Source organism: Anser cygnoides, chromosome 5 (assembly GCF_040182565.1).
Source record: "Anser cygnoides isolate HZ-2024a breed goose chromosome 5, Taihu_goose_T2T_genome, whole genome shotgun sequence".
NCBI classification, from domain to species: Eukaryota; Metazoa; Chordata; class Aves; order Anseriformes; family Anatidae; genus Anser; species Anser cygnoides.
The window spans coordinates 36,939,934-36,960,141 of NC_089877.1; the positions used below are offsets into that span (position 1 = coordinate 36,939,934).

The 20,208-nt window shown below is 39.0% G+C and overlaps 1 protein-coding gene across 1 annotated transcript; it reads right to left on the reverse strand.

Annotated features, from left to right (window-relative positions):
• Nucleotides 1-674: 674 nt before the first annotated feature.
• On the reverse strand, nt 675-20,065 carry HPS5 (HPS5 biogenesis of lysosomal organelles complex 2 subunit 2). Its single transcript, XM_013191666.3, has 23 exons — nt 19,797-20,065; nt 19,408-19,572; nt 18,883-18,993; nt 17,978-18,042; nt 17,281-17,473; nt 15,354-15,487; nt 14,818-15,033; nt 14,432-14,503; nt 14,119-14,207; nt 12,982-13,160; nt 12,597-12,755; nt 11,323-11,482; nt 9,183-9,306; nt 7,413-7,559; nt 6,610-6,684; nt 5,455-6,056; nt 3,998-4,121; nt 3,690-3,845; nt 3,083-3,202; nt 2,660-2,773; nt 2,234-2,340; nt 1,259-1,544; nt 675-822 (listed from the first exon to the last, which is right to left on the reverse strand). The coding sequence occupies exons 2-23, from the start codon at nt 19,543-19,545 to the stop codon at nt 762-764; spliced, it is 3,432 nt and encodes a 1,143-aa protein (XP_013047120.2). The 5' UTR covers nt 19,546-19,572; nt 19,797-20,065; the 3' UTR covers nt 675-761.
• Nucleotides 20,066-20,208: the final 143 nt, after the last annotated feature.

Sequence of the window (20,208 nt, forward strand, 5' to 3'; positions counted from 1 at the left end):
ATTAGATTAAGATATGTAGTCCTCTTGCTTTCTAAAAGGTCAAAAATCACTGTGGAATATTGCTGTCCTGAGGTCTGTCGAAATATCACAGCCAAAATCTACTCATATTTCATAAGCAGATATAGGCAATTTAGAAATATCACTCTTATAGTTTAACAGTGAGTTTATTTAGTAAGTTCTTTTCATCAGGTTTCCATTAACCCACTCCTGAGAAATATTTTCTCTCTATTTTAAGACTTGTCACAAATAATTAATTGCAAATGGATAAGAACTGTGCATATAATTTAAGAGGAAAAAAATACATATCACACCAAGTACTTCTACAGCTACTTGAAAAAGTAAGTATTATTTACAGGAAAACGAAAAATTACATGCTTAAATCTTTCCCAGGAATGGCTTCTCATGTTTTCAAACAATGAAAAAAAAATCTATACACCATGATTTGATCCTTAGTGGCTCATACCCTTAACGCTTAAGTCATGCAGACTCAGAAAATAAATTAAGGCATTTTCACCTTGGAAATCTGTGAGCTTAATTTTGGGATAAATACTGGATTCTTTTGATTGAAGTTCTGGAGTGTAAAACTCATCTCTAATGAATAAGAAAGAACTGTGAACAACTACCAGTCAAATACCTGTCAGATGGATGTTGACTCAATACAACTGAATTTTTAGGGAGAAGTTCATTTCTTTAAGAGCCTGAAAGTTTAAGAGGCACTTTAATATACACATTACAGATCCCAAAGTTTTCCCATTTTTTTTCTATGCTTGCTGAGACCACAAAAACCGGTCACACCTGTCCAACATGGACTGAATCAGGGCTCTGCAAGAAAAACAAAGGAAAAGGTTAAACAGTTTAAAAACAGTTTAAACAGTTAAAACAGTTAAACAGTTAAAAAAAACTAACAACAACGGTTTTGCTTTTTAAAGCAGTTTGTCAAATGTCAAAAACACAATTACGTGATATCATGACATCATCATGCATGCCTTCTCTGGAGGGGTCAGATCAGACTCTCTACATGGAACCTCCTTCACATATATCTAATGTACAGTTTTCCATTTCCTTTTTGTCTCCCCATTTTAAGGTACCTATATTGCATAATACATAGTTCTTAAATAAAAGAACATGTTTCAGTGAGTTTAAAATTCAAGGTAAAAGTGTGAAGTATTTTATCTTTTTGTTAACTGAAACTTTAAAGCACCAAGAAGATCTAAGATGAATGGTGTGCATATACAGAACTGCTGCTGCATCATCTTACCTTTGTCTTTTCTCAGCAATTCGCAGTATCTCACACACTCCAGTAAATCTGTCAGACAATTCTAGCATCACGCCACATTCTTGCAATAGAGGCAAGGCACGATTTGGGCCAATGGCCTTTGCTAATAGGAGAGCTATGTTTTCCACAGTGATGCAGTTTGGCCAGCTGGGGATACCATTGCTGACAGCATTCCCATTCTGTGGTCCATGGTGGTGGAAAACAGCGCTGTGATTTTGTGCAAGATGCAGAAGAAACTTCCATTCTTCTATGGTCTCTGGAATTGAACCTAGATGCAAAACCAAATTTGTTACGTTGTTTGTAAAACAAGGTTTATTACAAGCCTACTGTTTTAAACAGATCCATACCTAAAAAGGAAGCTAGCTATTCTATTTTTCTCTTTAGAAATGCAAGAAAATCAAGTGTTATCAACAAGCAAATTGCATACAGAATTATATTGCCTTGACTGACTCAGTGTCAAGATTCAGTGCTGAACTATACACAAAGCTTCGCAATACTTCAGCATTTGAGGCTTTGTCAAGTCAAAAAACAAATAATTGTTTTGTTCATCTTAAGGCTACTGGGCCAATACTTTGCTCATTGCAACTGCGTGTGTATAAACGTGTGTAGTGGGGGAAGTTCTGTGCCGTGTGGGGAGGCTAGCTATTCCTCCTAATCTAGCTTTTACTCCTGATAAACAACCCTACATTCCTGAGCTGTTAAATGTTTTCTAGAATTACTGATTTCATGAAACACCGTGTGAAGATGCAAGAGCATAACTCCCACTTAGGTTTTTCAAATATGCTGCTGTATACCCAGCAAGTGAAACTGCTACTAAAACACTTCAAAAATTAGAAAAAGAAAACAACCCACCACCACTAAAAACAGCTTAACTCTACTTTTGAGAAACTTAATCAGTAGAGACTAAGGGCAGTTCTGATGTTGCAGAAATGTATACACAGCTTAAGATTCACTAACCATCTTCTTCATTCAATAGGCTCAGATCATCCAAATGAGCAATATTAGTAAAGGCTTCTATTCTTCTGTCCAGCTCCAAACAGAGGAAAAGGTACCCAGGCCAAAACCTTAAATAACAGAGTAAAAATTTCCAGGAATCAAATATTCATCCTAAACTGAAATGAACAATAATTAAATATTCACTTAATGAAGACAGAAGCAACTGAATTTCTTGAATGCCAACAATCATACGGCTCATCACAGAGCGGGCTCACAAGGGGTATCAGATGCATTAAACTGGACTCCTAAAATTCATCCTCAAAACAGGAAATTTTTTTGAGTGAAACTTGTTCAAGCTAGGAGCAGATAAGTGTTTTTCATTTGTATCTTTTTGGGGTTAGAGTACCAGCTAAGCAAGTATAAAGAATTAGCAAGCTTTCGTCTTACCCATGTGATTTACAGATGTCTGCCATTTTCTCTTTTGTAACAAAATCAGCTGGGAGTTTAACCAAAAGCAGAATGAGCTGGCTGTAGCCCCATGTAAACAAATGCGATCGTGGCCTAGACAAAGAAAATTTTTGTTTTAAAACATTAATGGTTTTCTTCCAAAAAAAAAAAAGTTCTCTCTACAAGAAATTCAGGTTTATCAAATAGAAGTAGGAACATTAACGAGACATGGCGTAGTCTCAGCAAGAACAGTCATTCAATAAGGTATTACAGGTAGTTATTTAATCCTTTGGTTGCTTCTGCTGAACTCTGCAATATGCAAAATGCTCCAAGGATTCACTGACATCCAAAGTGTCATATAAAACCTAAGCCTGCAGAACAGCTTTTTGCTGCACTCAGAACCTCGGGTGAACCTCGCTTTACCTGGGATTTCCTTCCACATCCACAGTATTTGCTCTTTGTGGTGCATCAAGAGAAACTGCCAAGCACAACCAATCCAGTCGTATTGATTCCGGCTGCAGAAGAGACCTAAGAAGAGATGACCTACAAAACAAAGCACATGGGGAAAAAATACTGATTTTAAATATACCAGATACATGGAGACACAAAAATTGCACACGAGAAAAAAAGTAAAACATGATTAAAATTAAGTATGGAAAAAAATAGAATCATTTATGTTCCTAGGCACTGAAGGGAGCCACAGAAAACCATTAAGTTGACAGAGGTTGGATTCCCCCTGCTTTTTTTTTTTCCCTAAATACTGTCTAACCTGGGTATGCTGAACAGTAGGCACAAGAACAAAAATATCAGGTTATTTTGAAAGTAAGTTGCAGAAAAAAAATATTAGAACTAGCACCTAAGCTAATAAAATCCATACTGAGAAACCAACTAAAACTGGCAGAATTATTTGGAAACTAATGATAAAGAGCACCAAGCACAGAAATATCAAAACAGTTAAACAAACAAACAAAAAAATCACATCTGCGTGATGAAGGCAGCACACAGGTGAAAGGCTCTCTATTCCCTTTACCTTTTATCCTCTGGCTGTGACTTCACCAGGCTATCTAAATATGCTAAGAAGTGAGCTGGATCATTCTTACAAAGCTGCTTGATATCAGAAGGCAAAATGGAGGGGTGGAACTTGATCAAGGGCCGAAGAGCTGTTTCACCAAATTTTTCATAAAGCCTAAAGAGAGACAGAACAAATACCATTTTCAGAAAGGTGATCTTCTGAAGAGATTCCCAGAAAGCTTCATACAGTGTGAAGCTCTCAAAACCAATTCCTGCTAGCAAGTTGACAACATGGAGAAGAGGAAAAAAAAAAAAGGACTTGGCTACCTTTGAGCATGTACCAGTAGCAGAGGGCCATCATTCCAGGGCCCCAGGTCATGCAACAGTTTCAGTATTTTCAACATATCTTCATTTTCCATTGCCAAAGCAACCGAACTGTGACAAGTTAGTTCTGAAATAAATTAGTGCACATGTTACAAGATACAGACAGTGTTTTGCCTTAACACACTCAGAGCTGTTGTTACATGTACAGATACAAGTTACCTTTTGTACTTCCTCAGAACAGTAGCAACAAGTGAACACTTGTTAATGAACAAGTCATGAAATGTCATGGAAGTCAACATCACTTGGAGGCAGTGCTTTCAAGTTTCAGTTATAAATGATACAATGAAGGCATGGAACAATATTCTTGATATATTTCTCCTTTCTGAAGTCTTTGGACTTCAGAGGACGCAGTTTTTCTCTTGTGAAAAAAAAAAAAAACACTGCAGGACATATGGCTTGCTAAATATAATGTAGGTCTGCAGTTTTCAGTATAGTATGTTTTGCTTCTATTAATAAATAAAAACTTTAGTTTGGTCACTGACTTCACAGAAAGCAGAATTCATCATAAACCAAGATCCTGATGAAATGTTGGTAACAGTCTACAAACACAAGTACAGTCCAGCTGAGAGCAAACTGGGAATGTATACGTTACTTTAAAGCTCTCATGAAGATACAAATTATGAACAAATTCCCAGAAGCCCAACACCACATGCCAACCATCAAAGCAAGATTCTGTTCTTTGACTGATCTCCGTTAGTGCCAAATTAATGCTAAGCCTTTAAGTCACTCTTAAAAGAAAACACATAAAGCAGAAGCTGAATGCAGAGAACAGACGTGGTTCTGTTTTCCAGTATAATCAGGAAGCTTTACTTCAATAAGACTAAAGAGAAATCAAAAACGTCAAAAGGATTTCTGCAGAAAAAGGAAGTCTGAAGCGATCACAAGCCATTCACTCGCATAGGACCATTCAGCCTTGTTTCACACTAATGACAATGCTCTTTAAGTCAGGCCTTCCATTTCTAATGCAAATACTGAAGCCCCATCTCCTACCTTCTGCCTTATTTCTATAGATATTTGATTTTACACATGATTTTTCTGCTCGTTGAAGGGCATATATTTGCTTTTACATAGATCTGGTCTGTAACTGCCACACCGTTCAACCAACAAGCTCCATATAAATTTAACAGCTTCAGAAGTAGTTTCTGTGGAATTGCAAAGTGAGGGGAATACCAATCTCTCCTAGAAGCCAGTAGTTTTTCCCTACATTAGCCTTCTGGGGAACACCAAGCAAACAACCCCAAAACAGAACAAAACCTTCTACCCACCAATCCCCTTCCCCCACTATATCCACAGAAGGAAAATTTGCAGGCATAAATGGGAATCTTCAAACTTTATTTTCTTTTTCTTCCCAAACAAAGTCTTTCTCTCAGTCTACTAGGAATAAAATTTTCATTAGTTACCTTTCAATCCTGCGATATATGTTTCCCATACATTAGGGCTGTTTGCATATGTGGTTATAATGCACTGCTTTAGTCTTTTCAAATCCAGAAGAAAGAAGTAGTTTTGTATAAACCTACAAGCCAAGGTCGACAAAGCTGCTAGTGGCAGACCTTGATCAAAGCTTTCCTCTGAATCACCATTTCCACAAGAAAATACACTCAGCTCAAAACACAGAGTTGTCAGCTCCACAAGATCTTTCTGAACATCTGGTTCTAGGTCACATGGAGGAGATATTTGAAAGCAGCCACCCAAAGGTCCCTTGAAATTAGTGCTATTTTCACATACATTTTGGCTTTCACAAGTTTCATCATTACTTTCAGTGTAGTCTTCCAAGATACTATTCGGTTCTTTTTCTGCTAGGTCTCCACCAGTTGGATTTACTTGCAGGTTTTCCTCCAGGACTTCCCTCTGTTCTTCAGCACATACAGTCTTGCTCTTCCTAACAGAGGAATCAAAATGCTCTCTGCTGCCAAATTTTTCTTCCAGATAGACAAGCCATTCCCGTAAAACCCTTCTCATGCACTGTGGTTCTAACAAAACCAGGGGATCCTGGAGTTTGGCTCTGTAGAAAAAAAGAAACTTAAGTTGCTTCACAGCTGTAAGACATCACAAGTGAAACATTATGTATGTTTTGTGCAACTCAAAGTATACTCCTGAACTTAAATTACAGTTTGCTGCCGTTTTTGTGGTTTTGAATGCATCAGAGTTTAGGCTAGTTGTACCATCTGCATTTGCTGTTAGTACCTCCTGATTTCCCCAGGCTTTCTTTCAGAACTGATTTTTGTTAGGTGTGGGGTTTTTTTTGCGTGCATTGTGTTTGTGATTGATTTTCTTTTTTGCCATTGTTATATGTTTTTTTTGTTTGTTTGTTTGTTTTAAGCATGCTTGTAGTTAGGATATAATTCCTCAGTGTTACCCTTTTGTCCTAACCAAGCTTATAGTGGGTTTGCTTGGTTTTAAACAGGGGAAACAAATCATTAACCAAAGTGAGAGCTTTACAGGTAGCATTAATAGACACTTACAACATTACTTTTACATGTTTGTAGTGAAAAAAAAATCAGTCATTTTTCTACTAAAGCCCAACACATCTAGACACTAAAAATTGCCCAGCTTACACAGCTTCTGTTGTTGCAGCCTTGAGATCTCTTAGATGATCCTCCTCTGGAAGCTGGCAGCTCTGTGGCTCTGATCTAGAAAAACACATTCATTTCAGCTTTCACTGAAGTATTGTATTTAATAATTTACATGAGGATTTTCCTCAGATTTGTCAGGAAACAACATTAATTCCATTATTAAAAAAATAAAGCTCCCATTTCTATAGAAGGAACAGCTCAGCAAAAGTTACAGATGAATTGGACATGAAGAACAACCATAATAATAATTCTGTGGCCTTTATTATGGCTTCCGCTCTAACTACAGCAGATTTCTGAAGACACTAAATAAAAAAATAGTATGACACCATATGAAAGTTACCATACATTATAAAATTACTGGAATATGAAACAGTTTAGCTCTGTGTTAATTGGACAGCCATTATGTTTTATAGGTACCATAAAACACGGTTTGAGGGAGAAAAGTGTGTTGACTCCCCACTCTGTAAGTGCAGGACATAAACTGTTGGACTCATACCCCAAGCAGGCATCACAGGTATGCTACATAAGAGTTGCTGATTACGCTACGTTCTTACAATTCAGTAACTACAGCACTGCGGAGACTGCACGCTCCAACGTTCTGAACCAGTTTCTAGGTAAGAAGCCAGCTAGAACCAGCTAAACCCACCAGAGTAACAAACAGCAGCTGGAAAAACACAAACAAACAGAGCTCTCCGTTCTCCTTAAAACGGTACATTTTCTTTAGATTGCTAGCCTCAGAACACCCAGTAAATGCAATTGCTAAGACAACGTGATTTTGCACTCACGCTCTCTCTTCCTGGGGAGATGCTAGAAGACTGACAGCCACCTCCTGCTGCTGCTCGTCATCCTTTGCTTCTTGCCTCCCTCTAATATCAGGACTCACATGAAGTGTGCCAATCTTTTCGGTAGTTTTGCGTACAAAGCTGGAAACACTAGAAGTCAGAAGTTCGACCATGTCAAATTCAAAGTTCACAACTGAAACAATCAAGCACTTTCTTTCCATTCAAACCATCATTTCAGATGTCTTTATAACCTGAAGAACTTCTGAGAACGGGATCTCACCAGTGATGGACAACGAGAACAAAACTCCCTAAGAAACTGCTCAGAATTCGTACTTGAGTCATGGTCTGTAATATCAGCACAAAGAATCAAAAATTGACGTACTTATGACTTGGGGTTTTTGCTGCTTGAAAAAACAGGCTCTCATACTAACATTAGTGCTTAGATTTTGATATATTTGTACACAAATAAATGCAGATTGGCTACATTTCATTTTAGGGCTAATAAAGCATCAGGAAAGCATTAGGAAATGATGGCCCTCTTAGTAGTAAGAAATGGTTTTACAGCACTCAAAGTTAATTCTTCAGATTATAAAGCTCACTAAAAACATCCTTCTTGTCATCGATTTTTTTTTCCTCCCAGGTATTTTATTCAAGAGAAATCCCAACGAGCACACAGAAACCCATTTCTACCATGAGGAGAACCATGTTATCAAGAGCTGAACAAAGAACTCAGCCTCTTGCTTTCTGACTAAGAACTCGTTTAGGAGCCTTAAAAAAAACAAAAAACACCACACCTTTTTTTAGAATTATAGGGAAACTTTAAAAAAGTAACTGTAAAATATGATTTTACTTTATTTAATCATAAATAGAACATAGAGGGTACTTAAAACTAAGTTCTATTTACTATTACTGTTTACAGTCAAACTCCTAAAAGTTGCTTATGATTTAGAAAGAACTCATAACAATGCATGTATGTCTGAAAGCTATTCTGAGATACTCACACTACTGATATCAACTATGTTTTTCTTGTTGCAGAATATATTTGACATACCTAAGTGATTAAAGAAGAAGTAATGATTCAAACCATCATTATGGAGCAGTAACTTTTTGATTAAGAAACACACCAGCTTCACAAGAATTATTTAAGTCATGTATTTAACACCATTTGCTTTATATGTTGAAGTGAGTTTTTAAAAGGCAATTTGACTTCTGCACAAAATGGACGCTACCATATTTACTTGCACCTGGCATAAGCTACCATTATTCCATGAACATTTGAGAAATTCATTAGATTTACTGAACGGTGCCGCATGAGGGGAGAAAGATGGCAAGCTAGACAGTACACTTCACAAGTGTGTTTTGGCAATATCTAGCACCATTCAAATATTTTAGTTTTTGCCTACAAGCCCTTATCATTCAGAAATCCAAGTAGCACAAAAGCTAAAATCTAAAACAATATGTTTAGTAAGTTTCTTTCTGAGTACAAACCACTGCCACAGTTTACATGGTTATGTTAAATATTCTTAGCAGACATTCAGAAAACTAAGGCTGAAACCTTGGCTGCACTGAAGCTTACAGCAGCTCTTCGTATCTTCATTAGAGTCAAGATGAAAGCTTTAAATAGCCTAGCAAGCATGACTGCATCTCCAGTGTTTCATTTCAGGTGTTACATTTTTGCAGAGCAGAGTATGAACTAAATCAGACAATGCTACAAATTCACAGGACATAAAACGGAATGATGTAATGGATGAATGAACCTCCTGCACGTTTTACCTTTCTTTCACAGCTTGGAGAGAGACGAGAGGAGATGGGGAACGAAATGACAAAGGAATACTGAATGGGAGGAATGTCTCACTCCGGTCAGCCTCAACCGCCACAGATGCATGAGATACGCTGTCTAACAAATGGAATTGAAATAAAGAGTCATGAAACAATGGCCTGGCAAAAATGAAACAGTGAAACAAAGCACAGGTCACTAATTCACTCCTAGATAATCTGCGTGGAATAATCATATTTTTCAGTATTTCATGTTGAAGATTGTGGGGAGACAGAAAAGCATTACCTAGTCTCAAGGACCATTTTATTACCGACTTCAAACCTTTATGCTCTATAACAAGACAAATGACAATCAGCAACAACTGTCTGAAAACTTACCATTTATACATAACCTTACAGTTCATTTCAAAGACAAAAAAAATTGATTTAATCCACTGTCAGTTATTTAAGCAGATAGGAAAATTGAACGTTGTAGTATGCATCAATTCACACAGCCCTATTTCCTAAAAGGGAAACTATATCTGAACATACAGAAACACAAATCATGGTTAAGGTGTAAATCACTCCTATTTGAAGGGACTTCAAAACACAATTAAACCCATAACTCTCTGGCTTTTGACAAGAATCACAGGAAATACAGAGCCCCTGACTAGTTCCTCTTCACTCTTACATACCTACCTGTATCTACAGGGTGTTTTGATTAGTCATTTCCTCGTACAAGCACACTGTATCTTTAAGGGGTGTGATGAAGAAAAAAAGGATACTTTTGAGTAAGAATGACACTGTTTTGCAACAGTCAGACCTATCTGCACTGCTGAGAAGAAAAGATGCTGTGCTATTACAGAAATTCTAACAGAATCCACTCTCCCTCAATAGGGCCTAAAGGTCACAACTGACTGGGACCAAAAGGGTGCTTTTGTTCATTATACAAATTAGCAACCTAAAACCTTGTGACATCTTACGTAAATATGATCAGGGAAACCAGCTGCAGCACAGCAAAAACATGAAGTCATTCATTAAGTCTATCGCTCTTAAATACCAAATGAAGTACATGTGTTTCAAGAATCATCTAGAACCTCTCTATCTTGGAACAATCAGCAAATCTGCTATCACTTAATGAACAGATAGAAAAGTTTTAACTTACAATGTTCAAGAACTACGACCCTTCATTTTAGAGTTTTAATGTTAGAAATTATATCCTTCCTGCACATTTTCTCACTTGTCATTTTTTTGGTGAACGAAAGTAAAGAGACAAATGTAAGCATAAGGGCTACAAACATCATGTACCTTAGTCAACAGGACACACTACTGACAGAGAAGCAAAAATTCTCCCACCCTACTGTGGTTTTCCTCCTACAAAGCATCCAAATTGTCTTTCTCCTCAAACATCTCTGCAACAGCTAAGAGCAGCCTTTTTAACAGAAAGCCTCTCTACCGCACCCTGAACTAAACAAGCTCCTTATCATCCCAGGTTTCTTCCTCTTCAGAGCAGAGAACAAGACACATTGTTTCACTATGTTTCATCTAGCAACAGGTATTTGTTAAGAAATAAACTCCCTGAGTAGTTAAAATGTTAGGTATTAACAATTATATCATTCCCATGCTGATGTATAAATGTGTAAGAGGTGATCCCCTTTACAGATGAAATCCTGCAAGAAAGCTAAGCCTACTCTCCCTAAGCCTACTTGTTTTCCCTGAAGAAATAATGCCAGAGACAAGACTAATAAATTCTTTCCTGTAGCCAAAAAGACTGGAAGGATAGGGACATCAAACGAATCTCATTTGAAGCTCAATTAACACTGCCATAGTCAGCCAAGACAGTCTCAGTATTAATGCTGAATTGCACACAGAGGGGGAAGAAAATTCGAGTGAAACTCCAGCTTGGGAAAAGCCCTCTGGACCTTTTGTATTCTTTCTCACTTTTGTTTATGTGTTCATTTCTGTGGAGCCAGTATTTCACCCCAATGTTTCAAGAAAGTTTGACTGGAGGGTGGGGTGACTGTGTTTCCATTGAACAAATTAGAAAATTTAATTATAGATAACTTGATAGTGGAAAATAAGAGCACAGAGCAAATCAATTCTTGTAAAATAAATAAATACTGCACCTGAAGAACGTATTTTCATTAAGAAACATTACCAAGTTCCACCTGTTCATCTTCCTGGTGTGCAGGAAATTCTTTAAGTCTCTCATCTTCTGAGAATGTTTGACTGTGGAGAGAACATGAGTCTTCATCGGACTGACTGCCTCTTCGACTAATAACACGATATATACCAGAGTCCAAGACACTGAAGCTTTCCTGTCAGACAAGGGAGAAGGGCCAGATGTTTTTTGAGTTGCACTTCCTTGTTCAACTTCCTGCAATGAATTGAAACAACCATCCCAACAGAAATAACCTCACAGTACTTCATAATTCACCATCTGAGAAAACCCTATGGAAGATCAGATTACTGACAGATCCAGAACAGCAAAGGACACCCGTGCTGTTAAATGCATAGTCCAGTGACATTATAAAGATGCACACACTGCAATTGCTTTTAGGAAAGCAGCCTGTGGAACAACTGGCATACTCAGTACAAGACCACGAGACAAAAATATCTTGGCTTTAGTCCCGTATGTGAACCAGCCACTTCACCCCATGTGACTGCATCCAGACGACTCCATGTTCTTTCTACCAGTAAACCATACCTAGCTAGCACAACTATGGATCCTCTAATACTGTCTGCTTCTAGACACATGTACAACCTTTGGCTCATAGTCAGTCCACGTAGTTTACGTTCCCATTTGGGAATGGAAAAAAAACTCGTTTACCATGTCAAGATGGAATTTATGTTACTGGTTTTTAAGCTTCACTTTTTAAAATACTTAGATTGAAAGCAACTCATGTTGTATTAACTACGGAATGTTTCCCCTTTCTTGAAATACTGCTGGGAAGTCAACGCCAAGCAGCTCTATGTATAAAAGAGTATTACAAATATGCTTAATTTTTTCCTTAGAGCTTTCTGTTTGAGCTGCAGAGTGAGACCATTTTTAAAACAGGGCTAGGACAGCTCTGAACATTCAGAAATTCAGTATTCACCAGATAAGACCACAGTTATAATCAAGATGACCTTTACTGAAGCACGGCAAAGTACAAAACTCAGCTGTGGAGAAAGCCTTCTTTGTATCTATCTTTGTCCGTACCTCAACCATTAGCCATAAAATAACACAAAGACAGGGGTGTAAGAGCCTAAAGAATGCAAGTAGTAGTATTTCATACCTCCCTACCCCAAGTAACTTTAAAAACCAGTATTATCGCCTATAGTAGACATAGTATAATCAAAAGCCTTATCTACAAAGAGAGCAACAAGATGGTTGTAAGACGCAAAGATAAGACTTCTAGCTAACATTTTTGGCATTACTAATACACTTACATGAGATGAAATGCTACTTCTCCTACTGCTGCACGCAGAATCTAGAGGTTCCACCTTCAAGATCAGTTCCTCCAGACGTGAAATGAGATCCTGTTGAGTTGAGGCATCCAGCTGAGACTTCAAATGCTCCAGCTTGTCTAGTGGCAAATTTTTTCTTGCCTAAAAATACACAGGTAAACAGAAGCATTATTATTTCTAATGCATGCATGAAAAAATTAATAAGGTACTACATATGCAGGCTAATTTTCATACTAAAAGTATAAGGTCTAGCAGACTTCTTAAAATCTCTGAAAATACAAACCTTAGAAACCCATGGAACTTATTGTAAGAGAACAAGGAACAAAATGGAGTTACATGGAACATTTACAAAAAGGTATTTACTTACTCTGCAAGAAATTATTGAATTTTGGAAGAGACAAGAGACCCTGGCAGCAAGAGTCCAGAACCCTCTTCTTATCAGACGATCTACGCAGCGGTCTACTAGCAGAAGGGAAAGGTGTACAACTTTTCCGTTTGCATGAAGACAGAACAGTTCACTTTTGTAAACTGCAATATCCTGAATATCTGCAAAACCAGATGCACAGAAGCATGTTAAGGACTGAAATTGTTCATCAGGATTCCTTTTTGTTCCTGAAGGAAGGTGAAAACCTATTTCCCTGAGCGCAAGCACGTGCAACAGTCTAATACATGTAGCACAAGTGGTATGGCGAACAAACACTAAAGAGCACTAAGCAAGCATCTAACAACTATAAAGCACAATTCAAGTATCAAAACTTTCCAGAGTTGCATTTCTAGACAGCATCCAAAAGTACGTTTAAGCTAAAGTTCCCTTTTCCTTTGAAGGATGAAAAACAAAACTAAGACTGATAAATATGAGAGAGGCGCACCATTATTAGCTTTGAAAAAGAACAAAAAGATTTGGTAGCAGAAAACCTCTTTGACCTTTCAACAGTTTCCAAAGGAAATAGTTACACTATGTGCAAACACTCAAAGACAAAGGCATTGGAAACTTAACACCAAAAGGTGGGAGAGAGGCAGAAGGAAGAAGTCAAGTGACAACAACCAACAGTTGTAGGACTGTGCCTATAACCATACACATATAACTATTTATGAGGTGTCACTCGTGTGACAAATACATTCACTGGTTAGACAGATGTTAGAAAAATGTTTTTTCAGCTTTCAGCAGTTCACCCTTCACGGGATACCTGGGAATAAACAGCAATGGGGAAAGAGTACTGTGGGTTTAGTTACTACCTCACAGTATTTTGTTACTGTATTTTAAGATTCACTTTATGCCAGGTTTTTTACTCAGAAATATGGAGGGAGGAGTTGGTTGGAAGGGGTGGAGAGAAGGTTACTAGTCAAGGGTATGTCTGACAGATGACAACAAAAATGATTTCTCTGATAAATGTTCTGCAATCCAGCTGTAGAAATGGAGCCTGAAAGACTCTGTGTTAGGCAAGGACTTCAGATATGACAAACGTAACAAACCACATTACAAACTAAGATTCTTAAAGTTTACCTTTTACTTCACTCCAGAGTAAGACTTGAACACTTTGGGGAACAAAGATATAAATGCCTCTTTCCGTCCAGGTCACGACATAGTGCTCACTGCAAGCAAAGCAGATGTCAACCAGGCAAAAGTTAATCGCAGTAGTCACCGTAAGCCAATGTCATCCTTATATATGTAAAGTACAGCAAATGAGACAGTTGTTTAACATGATATTTGGAAAATTCTTATGCAAAAACATTAAGTTGATAATACAAATTAAGAGTATACACAACTTATTAAAGGATTTTTAAATCTACTTTATCAACAGGAAACCAACACTCACGTCAAATACAGTAGCTTGGGGAAAGATAAAGATTGTGGAGAGCAGCTGGAAGTCGTGCAGTGAGGATCCATCCTGTAAAGAAAAATGATCTATTACAAGATATAACTATAATAGTATCACATTCTTAATCCTTTAAATCTAAACCTGGCTTAAATGTACGTAGTCTTATGACAGCAAAATTCACTGCTATAGTCACAGAGACACCTACAGAACCAAGGCTTTGGCATTTTTAATTAAGTAATTAACTACTGGTTTTCATTATTAGATGGAAACACATTAAGATGACAGCTAGGATTAAATTTTGACTGCACTGGGAGTTTATTTCATCTTCTCAGCTAGTCTCGAAGTCCCTAGCTTGTTTATCACCGGTAAGGCTCATGCGTTACCTGAGAGTAACAACAGGGAGAGGCGGTGATGAGAGCAGCTGCTTGAACTGATGCGTGCTTTGCACTTCCCCATCAAAGTTCACTTCCCACATCCTTGAGCCAGGCCGCGCACAATATATGAGTGGCTGCTGATTCCCGTTGTTTTTTCCAACAGGGAAGAAACATGCTCCGAATTCTCCATCTCTCTCTTTGTTACCAATTTTCCAAAACTTCTCTCTAGTGAAGAAAATGCATTTGTTAAGGCAGCATTAACAAAGGCTCTAATTAATTTTATGTTGTTCTTGAAGAATAAAAATACTAAATCCTAACTGCTGAACTGATCGTTTGTTTTCTTCATTGCAGAATTTAAATTCTGAAGCCTGCATAAAGTTTATAACATACGGGGTGCAGCGATATTTATTAGTTTAAGTAAAACCTCAGATCATGAGCTTTTTTTCCTCTTTCAGCAATTGCTGAAAAAAGCCTTCTGCAGTCAACCCACCTGGCTGCGGAGCAGCCTTGCAAGTCCATTATCTTACAAGAAAAACATAACTTGCCTCTCTGTATCACACAAATAAGTACGTGTAAGTGAAGATATGAGCAGTCTTCCATCCAAATAATCGAGCTGAACAACACGGGAATCTACAGTGGTTATAATCTGAACGGGAAACATCACAAAAGTGGCAGCAGCCTACAGTTTAAAGAAAAAAGACAAAAAATGCATACTGGGCCTCAGTTCAGCATAAAGATTATTTCATTAAGTTAAAACCGCAAAATTCAGAAAAGGCTCACATACACTTGAATATACAGCCTAAGACAAAGCAAGGCAATGCAGTTCCTCTCCTCTTTCCCCCATGAAACAAGGTTCTAATGCTTAGAGATAGAGGAATCTAAAATCATCCTCTTCCCAAAAACATTACTGAAGTTTTCCATTACCAAAGTTTTAAGAAAAGAAATCTTATCCTACAGCACACAGACTTTTTTTTTTTTTTATTTTTTAAGAGTGTTTTTGTAACTTCACGAGGGTCTCTTTTGTAAGCTTTGTTCACTTGCCAATTCTCTCAATTCTCCCAACATGTACTTTCAGCCAAGTCTTATAGAGACAGATCTGAGGGATTACTAAATACAAAAAAAAATCCATCAGATTTAGGTGGTTTATATACACTCACAAACTTTTTCTATTACCCAGCAGTGAATTACCCAAATGCTCTTAATTACTCAAGTCTCTCAGCTTGCATGGGTGCCAGAACAGAGTCCTAGACAGACTTCTTATGAATAAGAAACTACTGCAAAGTGTGCTCCCATTTTCTAGTGGACATGTTTGACAGTTTAAAGCTGTCTTGTTTGTTATGAAGGTGTCAATTGCTTATTTTGAACAAACCACACGGCATTTGAGATCCAACAGTCTTAACATGCCCAAGCAGGCACATATTTCATGGGTCTTGCCCTTCTCCCCTATCCTTCCACAGCTGATTTTCTTGCTCTTTAAATGCAATGTTCTTGCTACTTTTAAGACAATTTTCCTTCTGAAGTCTCTCATGAGGGATGGAAACAACCTGAAGGAACATGCCTACTTCCAGGTTGTGCTGCATCTTACCAACTAAAAGGAGAAGGAAATGACCTAGTCATGATAAAACTTGAAACACTGAAAGACTAGAAATCAGGCTGCTATTCATTAACATGCGTGCCTTTTGCACGAAGTGTAATTGGTTTAAACTTTGTGTCCACCCACCATTTGTTTTAACTACTCCGCATCTTCAGGAATGAGAGTATCCAGACAGATCCCAAGAAATACACATTTAAGAAGAAGGATAAACATGCACAGCTTTCACACTGATCCAGGAAGCCCAGAAAAAATCAGAGTCTGTGACTGTCCTTTCTCAGACTGACAGATGAGCTGAGGACCAAAACATGTGGCTGAAACTGCACCCGGAGTCTAAGGGGTCCAAGGAGTTCATCAGGCTCAGAAATGCCAAAACTGAATACTTGGGTACTTGTCAACTCCAAGAGGAAGAAGCTCAGCCAGTACAAACACACTATTTTAATACTGCTCTGTCCTGTACTGAAGGGAATTCTACGAGACCATGCTTGATCTTGATCATAGCAAACAAATTTAAGATGAACTGTGGATTTGCTCTGATCTCTGAAGTCTGGACAAATTTCTGTCAGAACCTACCCGCACAAGGTCAGTCTGAATCCAGCATCTCTGTGTTGCTAAATCACACAAAATTTTTAGTTCTATAGATTTGAAAACAATTTTACACTGAGTTAGTAAATTAGCTAAAAAAGGTTTGGGTATGGAATTGCAAGGATTTCTACTGTTATCTCAGTAGACTGTTTCTCTTGCAGTCAAAGCTACCCAGAAAGTTTGCTTTCCCAACAGCCAAAGGAAATTTTCCTCTGTTCTACATCTCTTAAAAAAAAAAAATAATCCATACAGCACCCCCTGGGAACCTCTTTATCCCGAAGTATGCGACGTTTTACCTTTCCTTGTTTTGATGTGTTAATCTTGATGGCTGATACTTTTCCCACATGATCTCCTACAAAAACACGGAGGGCTGCTGTATCCCAACATAGAGCTGTGACTTTTCTGCCCTTATGCTCAGAGGAAACATAAATCCGTTCTGGTTTCCCACGACGTTCCTGATTCAGCTCCCAGACTACTACGAGACCTTGGCTGCAACATTTAAAAGAAAACACAGCTTGAGCATAAGTGTTCTAAAGGCATTCAGCTTTTTATCAGTGACAAAAATGCATTATCCCAAAGAAATAGAAAACCTAAGCAAGAAGTCCACCTCAGAGCTGGCATTGCCAGCAAGGATGCTAAGCATAAGCAAAAATGTGCATTTAAATTTTAAACAACGTGATATCAACTACAAATTTCACTCTGCCGTATCACTGAAAACATTTCTTCTGATGCTGAAGGGTCTCAAGGGTACATTTATCATAACTTTGCATGCTTAGCTCTCTCATGGATGTTCTGTTACAGGAATACAGCTTCTTCCTAGAATAATTATGTCCGAAAAAAAGAATAAGCAAACTACGCAGAGAATTATTCTGTTGAAGCCTCTACCAGTTAATTCCCTGCCTCCCTCCAAGTTCTCAGCAGATGCCAGTCTGAAACTTAGAAGTTACTTCAAAATATTTATCCGCCATTCAGGTTTCCAAGTACATCACTCACCTGGTGGCAACAGCAACGTAGTCTTCATCATGCAAACAGCAGGCAACTCGGGAAATGGCACCTTCCTGAAAGCAAGTATGGCAGTAAGCATGGGTAATAAACGTTCTTGTACTACCTTTGCCAGAACACAACTTTTATCTCTATGAAATAAAACAGATTAATGTCAACAGCTGTCACCAGTTTGTGGTGATACGGGTGCTTTTGTTTGTTTGGGTTCTGTTTGCAAACACTGAGCTTACTCTAAGAAGCAGCAGCCAACAACACGACTGGATCAAGAGAATCAACAGCTCATCCTCTAGCCTGGGAACACAGAAATCAGTCACCTGTCCTTGTACCTATGGAAGTTGTTTTGCCAGAACTGAGCAAGATGTTTGCAACCTCCAAAGATGATTGCATTCATTTTATAGTGGAAGCAACAATGGCTCCCAGGAAACACTACTGGGCGGTAGGAATAGCAATCCCTATTCCTTGACCTCCTTCAGAAAAAACAAGCAAGCCTATATTTTCTTTGCCTATTCAGGTAGTTCATAGTTTGGATACCCAAACATTAGTAGTTATCCGCGTTAGGCGCTCTGGTTACACGTTTGAGGGTTTTCTTTTGACTCATACATTCAGAGTGTAACTTTGCTGCTGTTGTTAAAAGTAAGAATTGGATAAGCAGAGTTCTGGCCCTCTCAAGCCGTTTCTTTCACACCTCATGAAACACATTACACCACACACTCTGGGGACACAGACCAGTACCACAACGCTTTTTAACACATAGCAGTCTGAAATGTTACCTTATCTGGACAATTTAAACAAGCTGAAAATACCCATTGACTCCTTTAATAAAAATTAACATGAAAACACCTCTTTCCCAGTCCCAATTCCCCTGGATATTTTTGTCCAGAATATTTTACCCTTACCTTATGAGTAAGAAAGAGCCTTTGCTTCCAACCATCTCTCTGTATAAGATTCAGTCCTCCTCCTGAGCTGCCTAGAGCTATCCATCTCCTCGACACAGCTATACACGTGCACTGAAGGCATAAAAATCATAATGCAGAACATAGACACTAGTAAGTACAATATCTTTTCTTTACGTTATTATTTTGCTTTTTAAAGAGTTCACTGCTTGCCAACTTTGTGTGCCACTCCTCAAACACTAGCAGCAGAGCCATCACTAAAGAAATTAAAATTGCTTCTTCTGAGATCCAAACAAGCTGTAGAAGATAGCAACCATCTACGATTGTATTTTTTACCCTGCAGTTGCATTAAGAAAACACTGTAGCAGGATTCTGTCTTCACTTCTTCTTTCTCCATAGCACACCACCCATAAGCTAGCATGCACAAACCCCCAAAGAACATGATAAAGCTTGTGGGCTAATTAGAATAACAAACTGATTAGGGTAACTTTTTTAATTGAATAACAAAAATGAACATCACAAACTCACCTTCAGACGACTAGAATCCAGCCTGAGCGCAGAAAGCAACGGATCCAAACATTCAAACTCTGCCAGGACATGGTTGTAAGAGTCTGGAATGACTGGCGCAGAGGCCATAGATGCATAAGGCTGGCAGTACTCACTCATGGGTACAGCTTCAGCATTTGGCAGCACCTGCCAAAAAGAAGGTAGGTTCTCAATTAGTCCACTTTTTAGTATTACAACAGATTTTTTGCGTTTAAAGAGACTGTTACAAGAAGAGGAAAATGCTCAGGGAGCATTAGACTTAAGCATACCAACAACATACGTGCACCCGGTTTTAAACGCCTTTGCCCAAGTTGTGCAGGTAGACACTTATCACTGATGTTTAGTACCTACGCCAACACCCAGAAGCCTACCTTTGGGGAGCGTCAGGGAGCCAGAAGCACTTTTGCTGCGGAATTTGACAGGTTCCGATGGGTACGCTGCCCAAAAACCCAGAGGCAGGGCAGCTGGGGGAGGGAGGACGCAGAAGGTCCCGTACAGAGACCGCAGCAGCCCCGAGCCCCCGTCAGCAGGAGCAGCGGAGGCTCCCGGCCGCCCCCCTCAGCGGCCGCCCCCCTCAGCCACCGCCTCGCGCTGCCTCACGCCAGCGGCCGCCCCCCGCGGCACGTGACCCCTGGCGGGGGGCGGGGCGAGCGGGCCGCCGGCCGCGCGAGGGCGGGCAGGCGCGTGACGCGCGGCCCCGGGCACGTGACGCTGACGCGGCGCCCCCCCTCCCCCCGCGGCGGGCCGTTGCCGAGGGGAGGCCCCTCCCCCGCAGCGCCGCGC

Bases quoted from the DNA above. Each gene is read 5' to 3' on its own strand.
- HPS5 (XM_013191666.3), bottom strand. From the start codon at position 19,545: ATGAGTGAGTACTGCCAGCCTTATGCATCTATGGCCTCTGCGCCAGTC. The intron at 9,307-11,322 runs GTAATGTTTCTT...TCCATTTGTTAG, and splicing joins AGATGAACAGGTGGAACTTG to ACAGCGTATCTCATGCATCT. The intron at 4,122-5,454 runs GTAACTAATGAA...AATTTATTTCAG, and splicing joins ATATATCGCAGGATTGAAAG to AACTAACTTGTCACAGTTCG.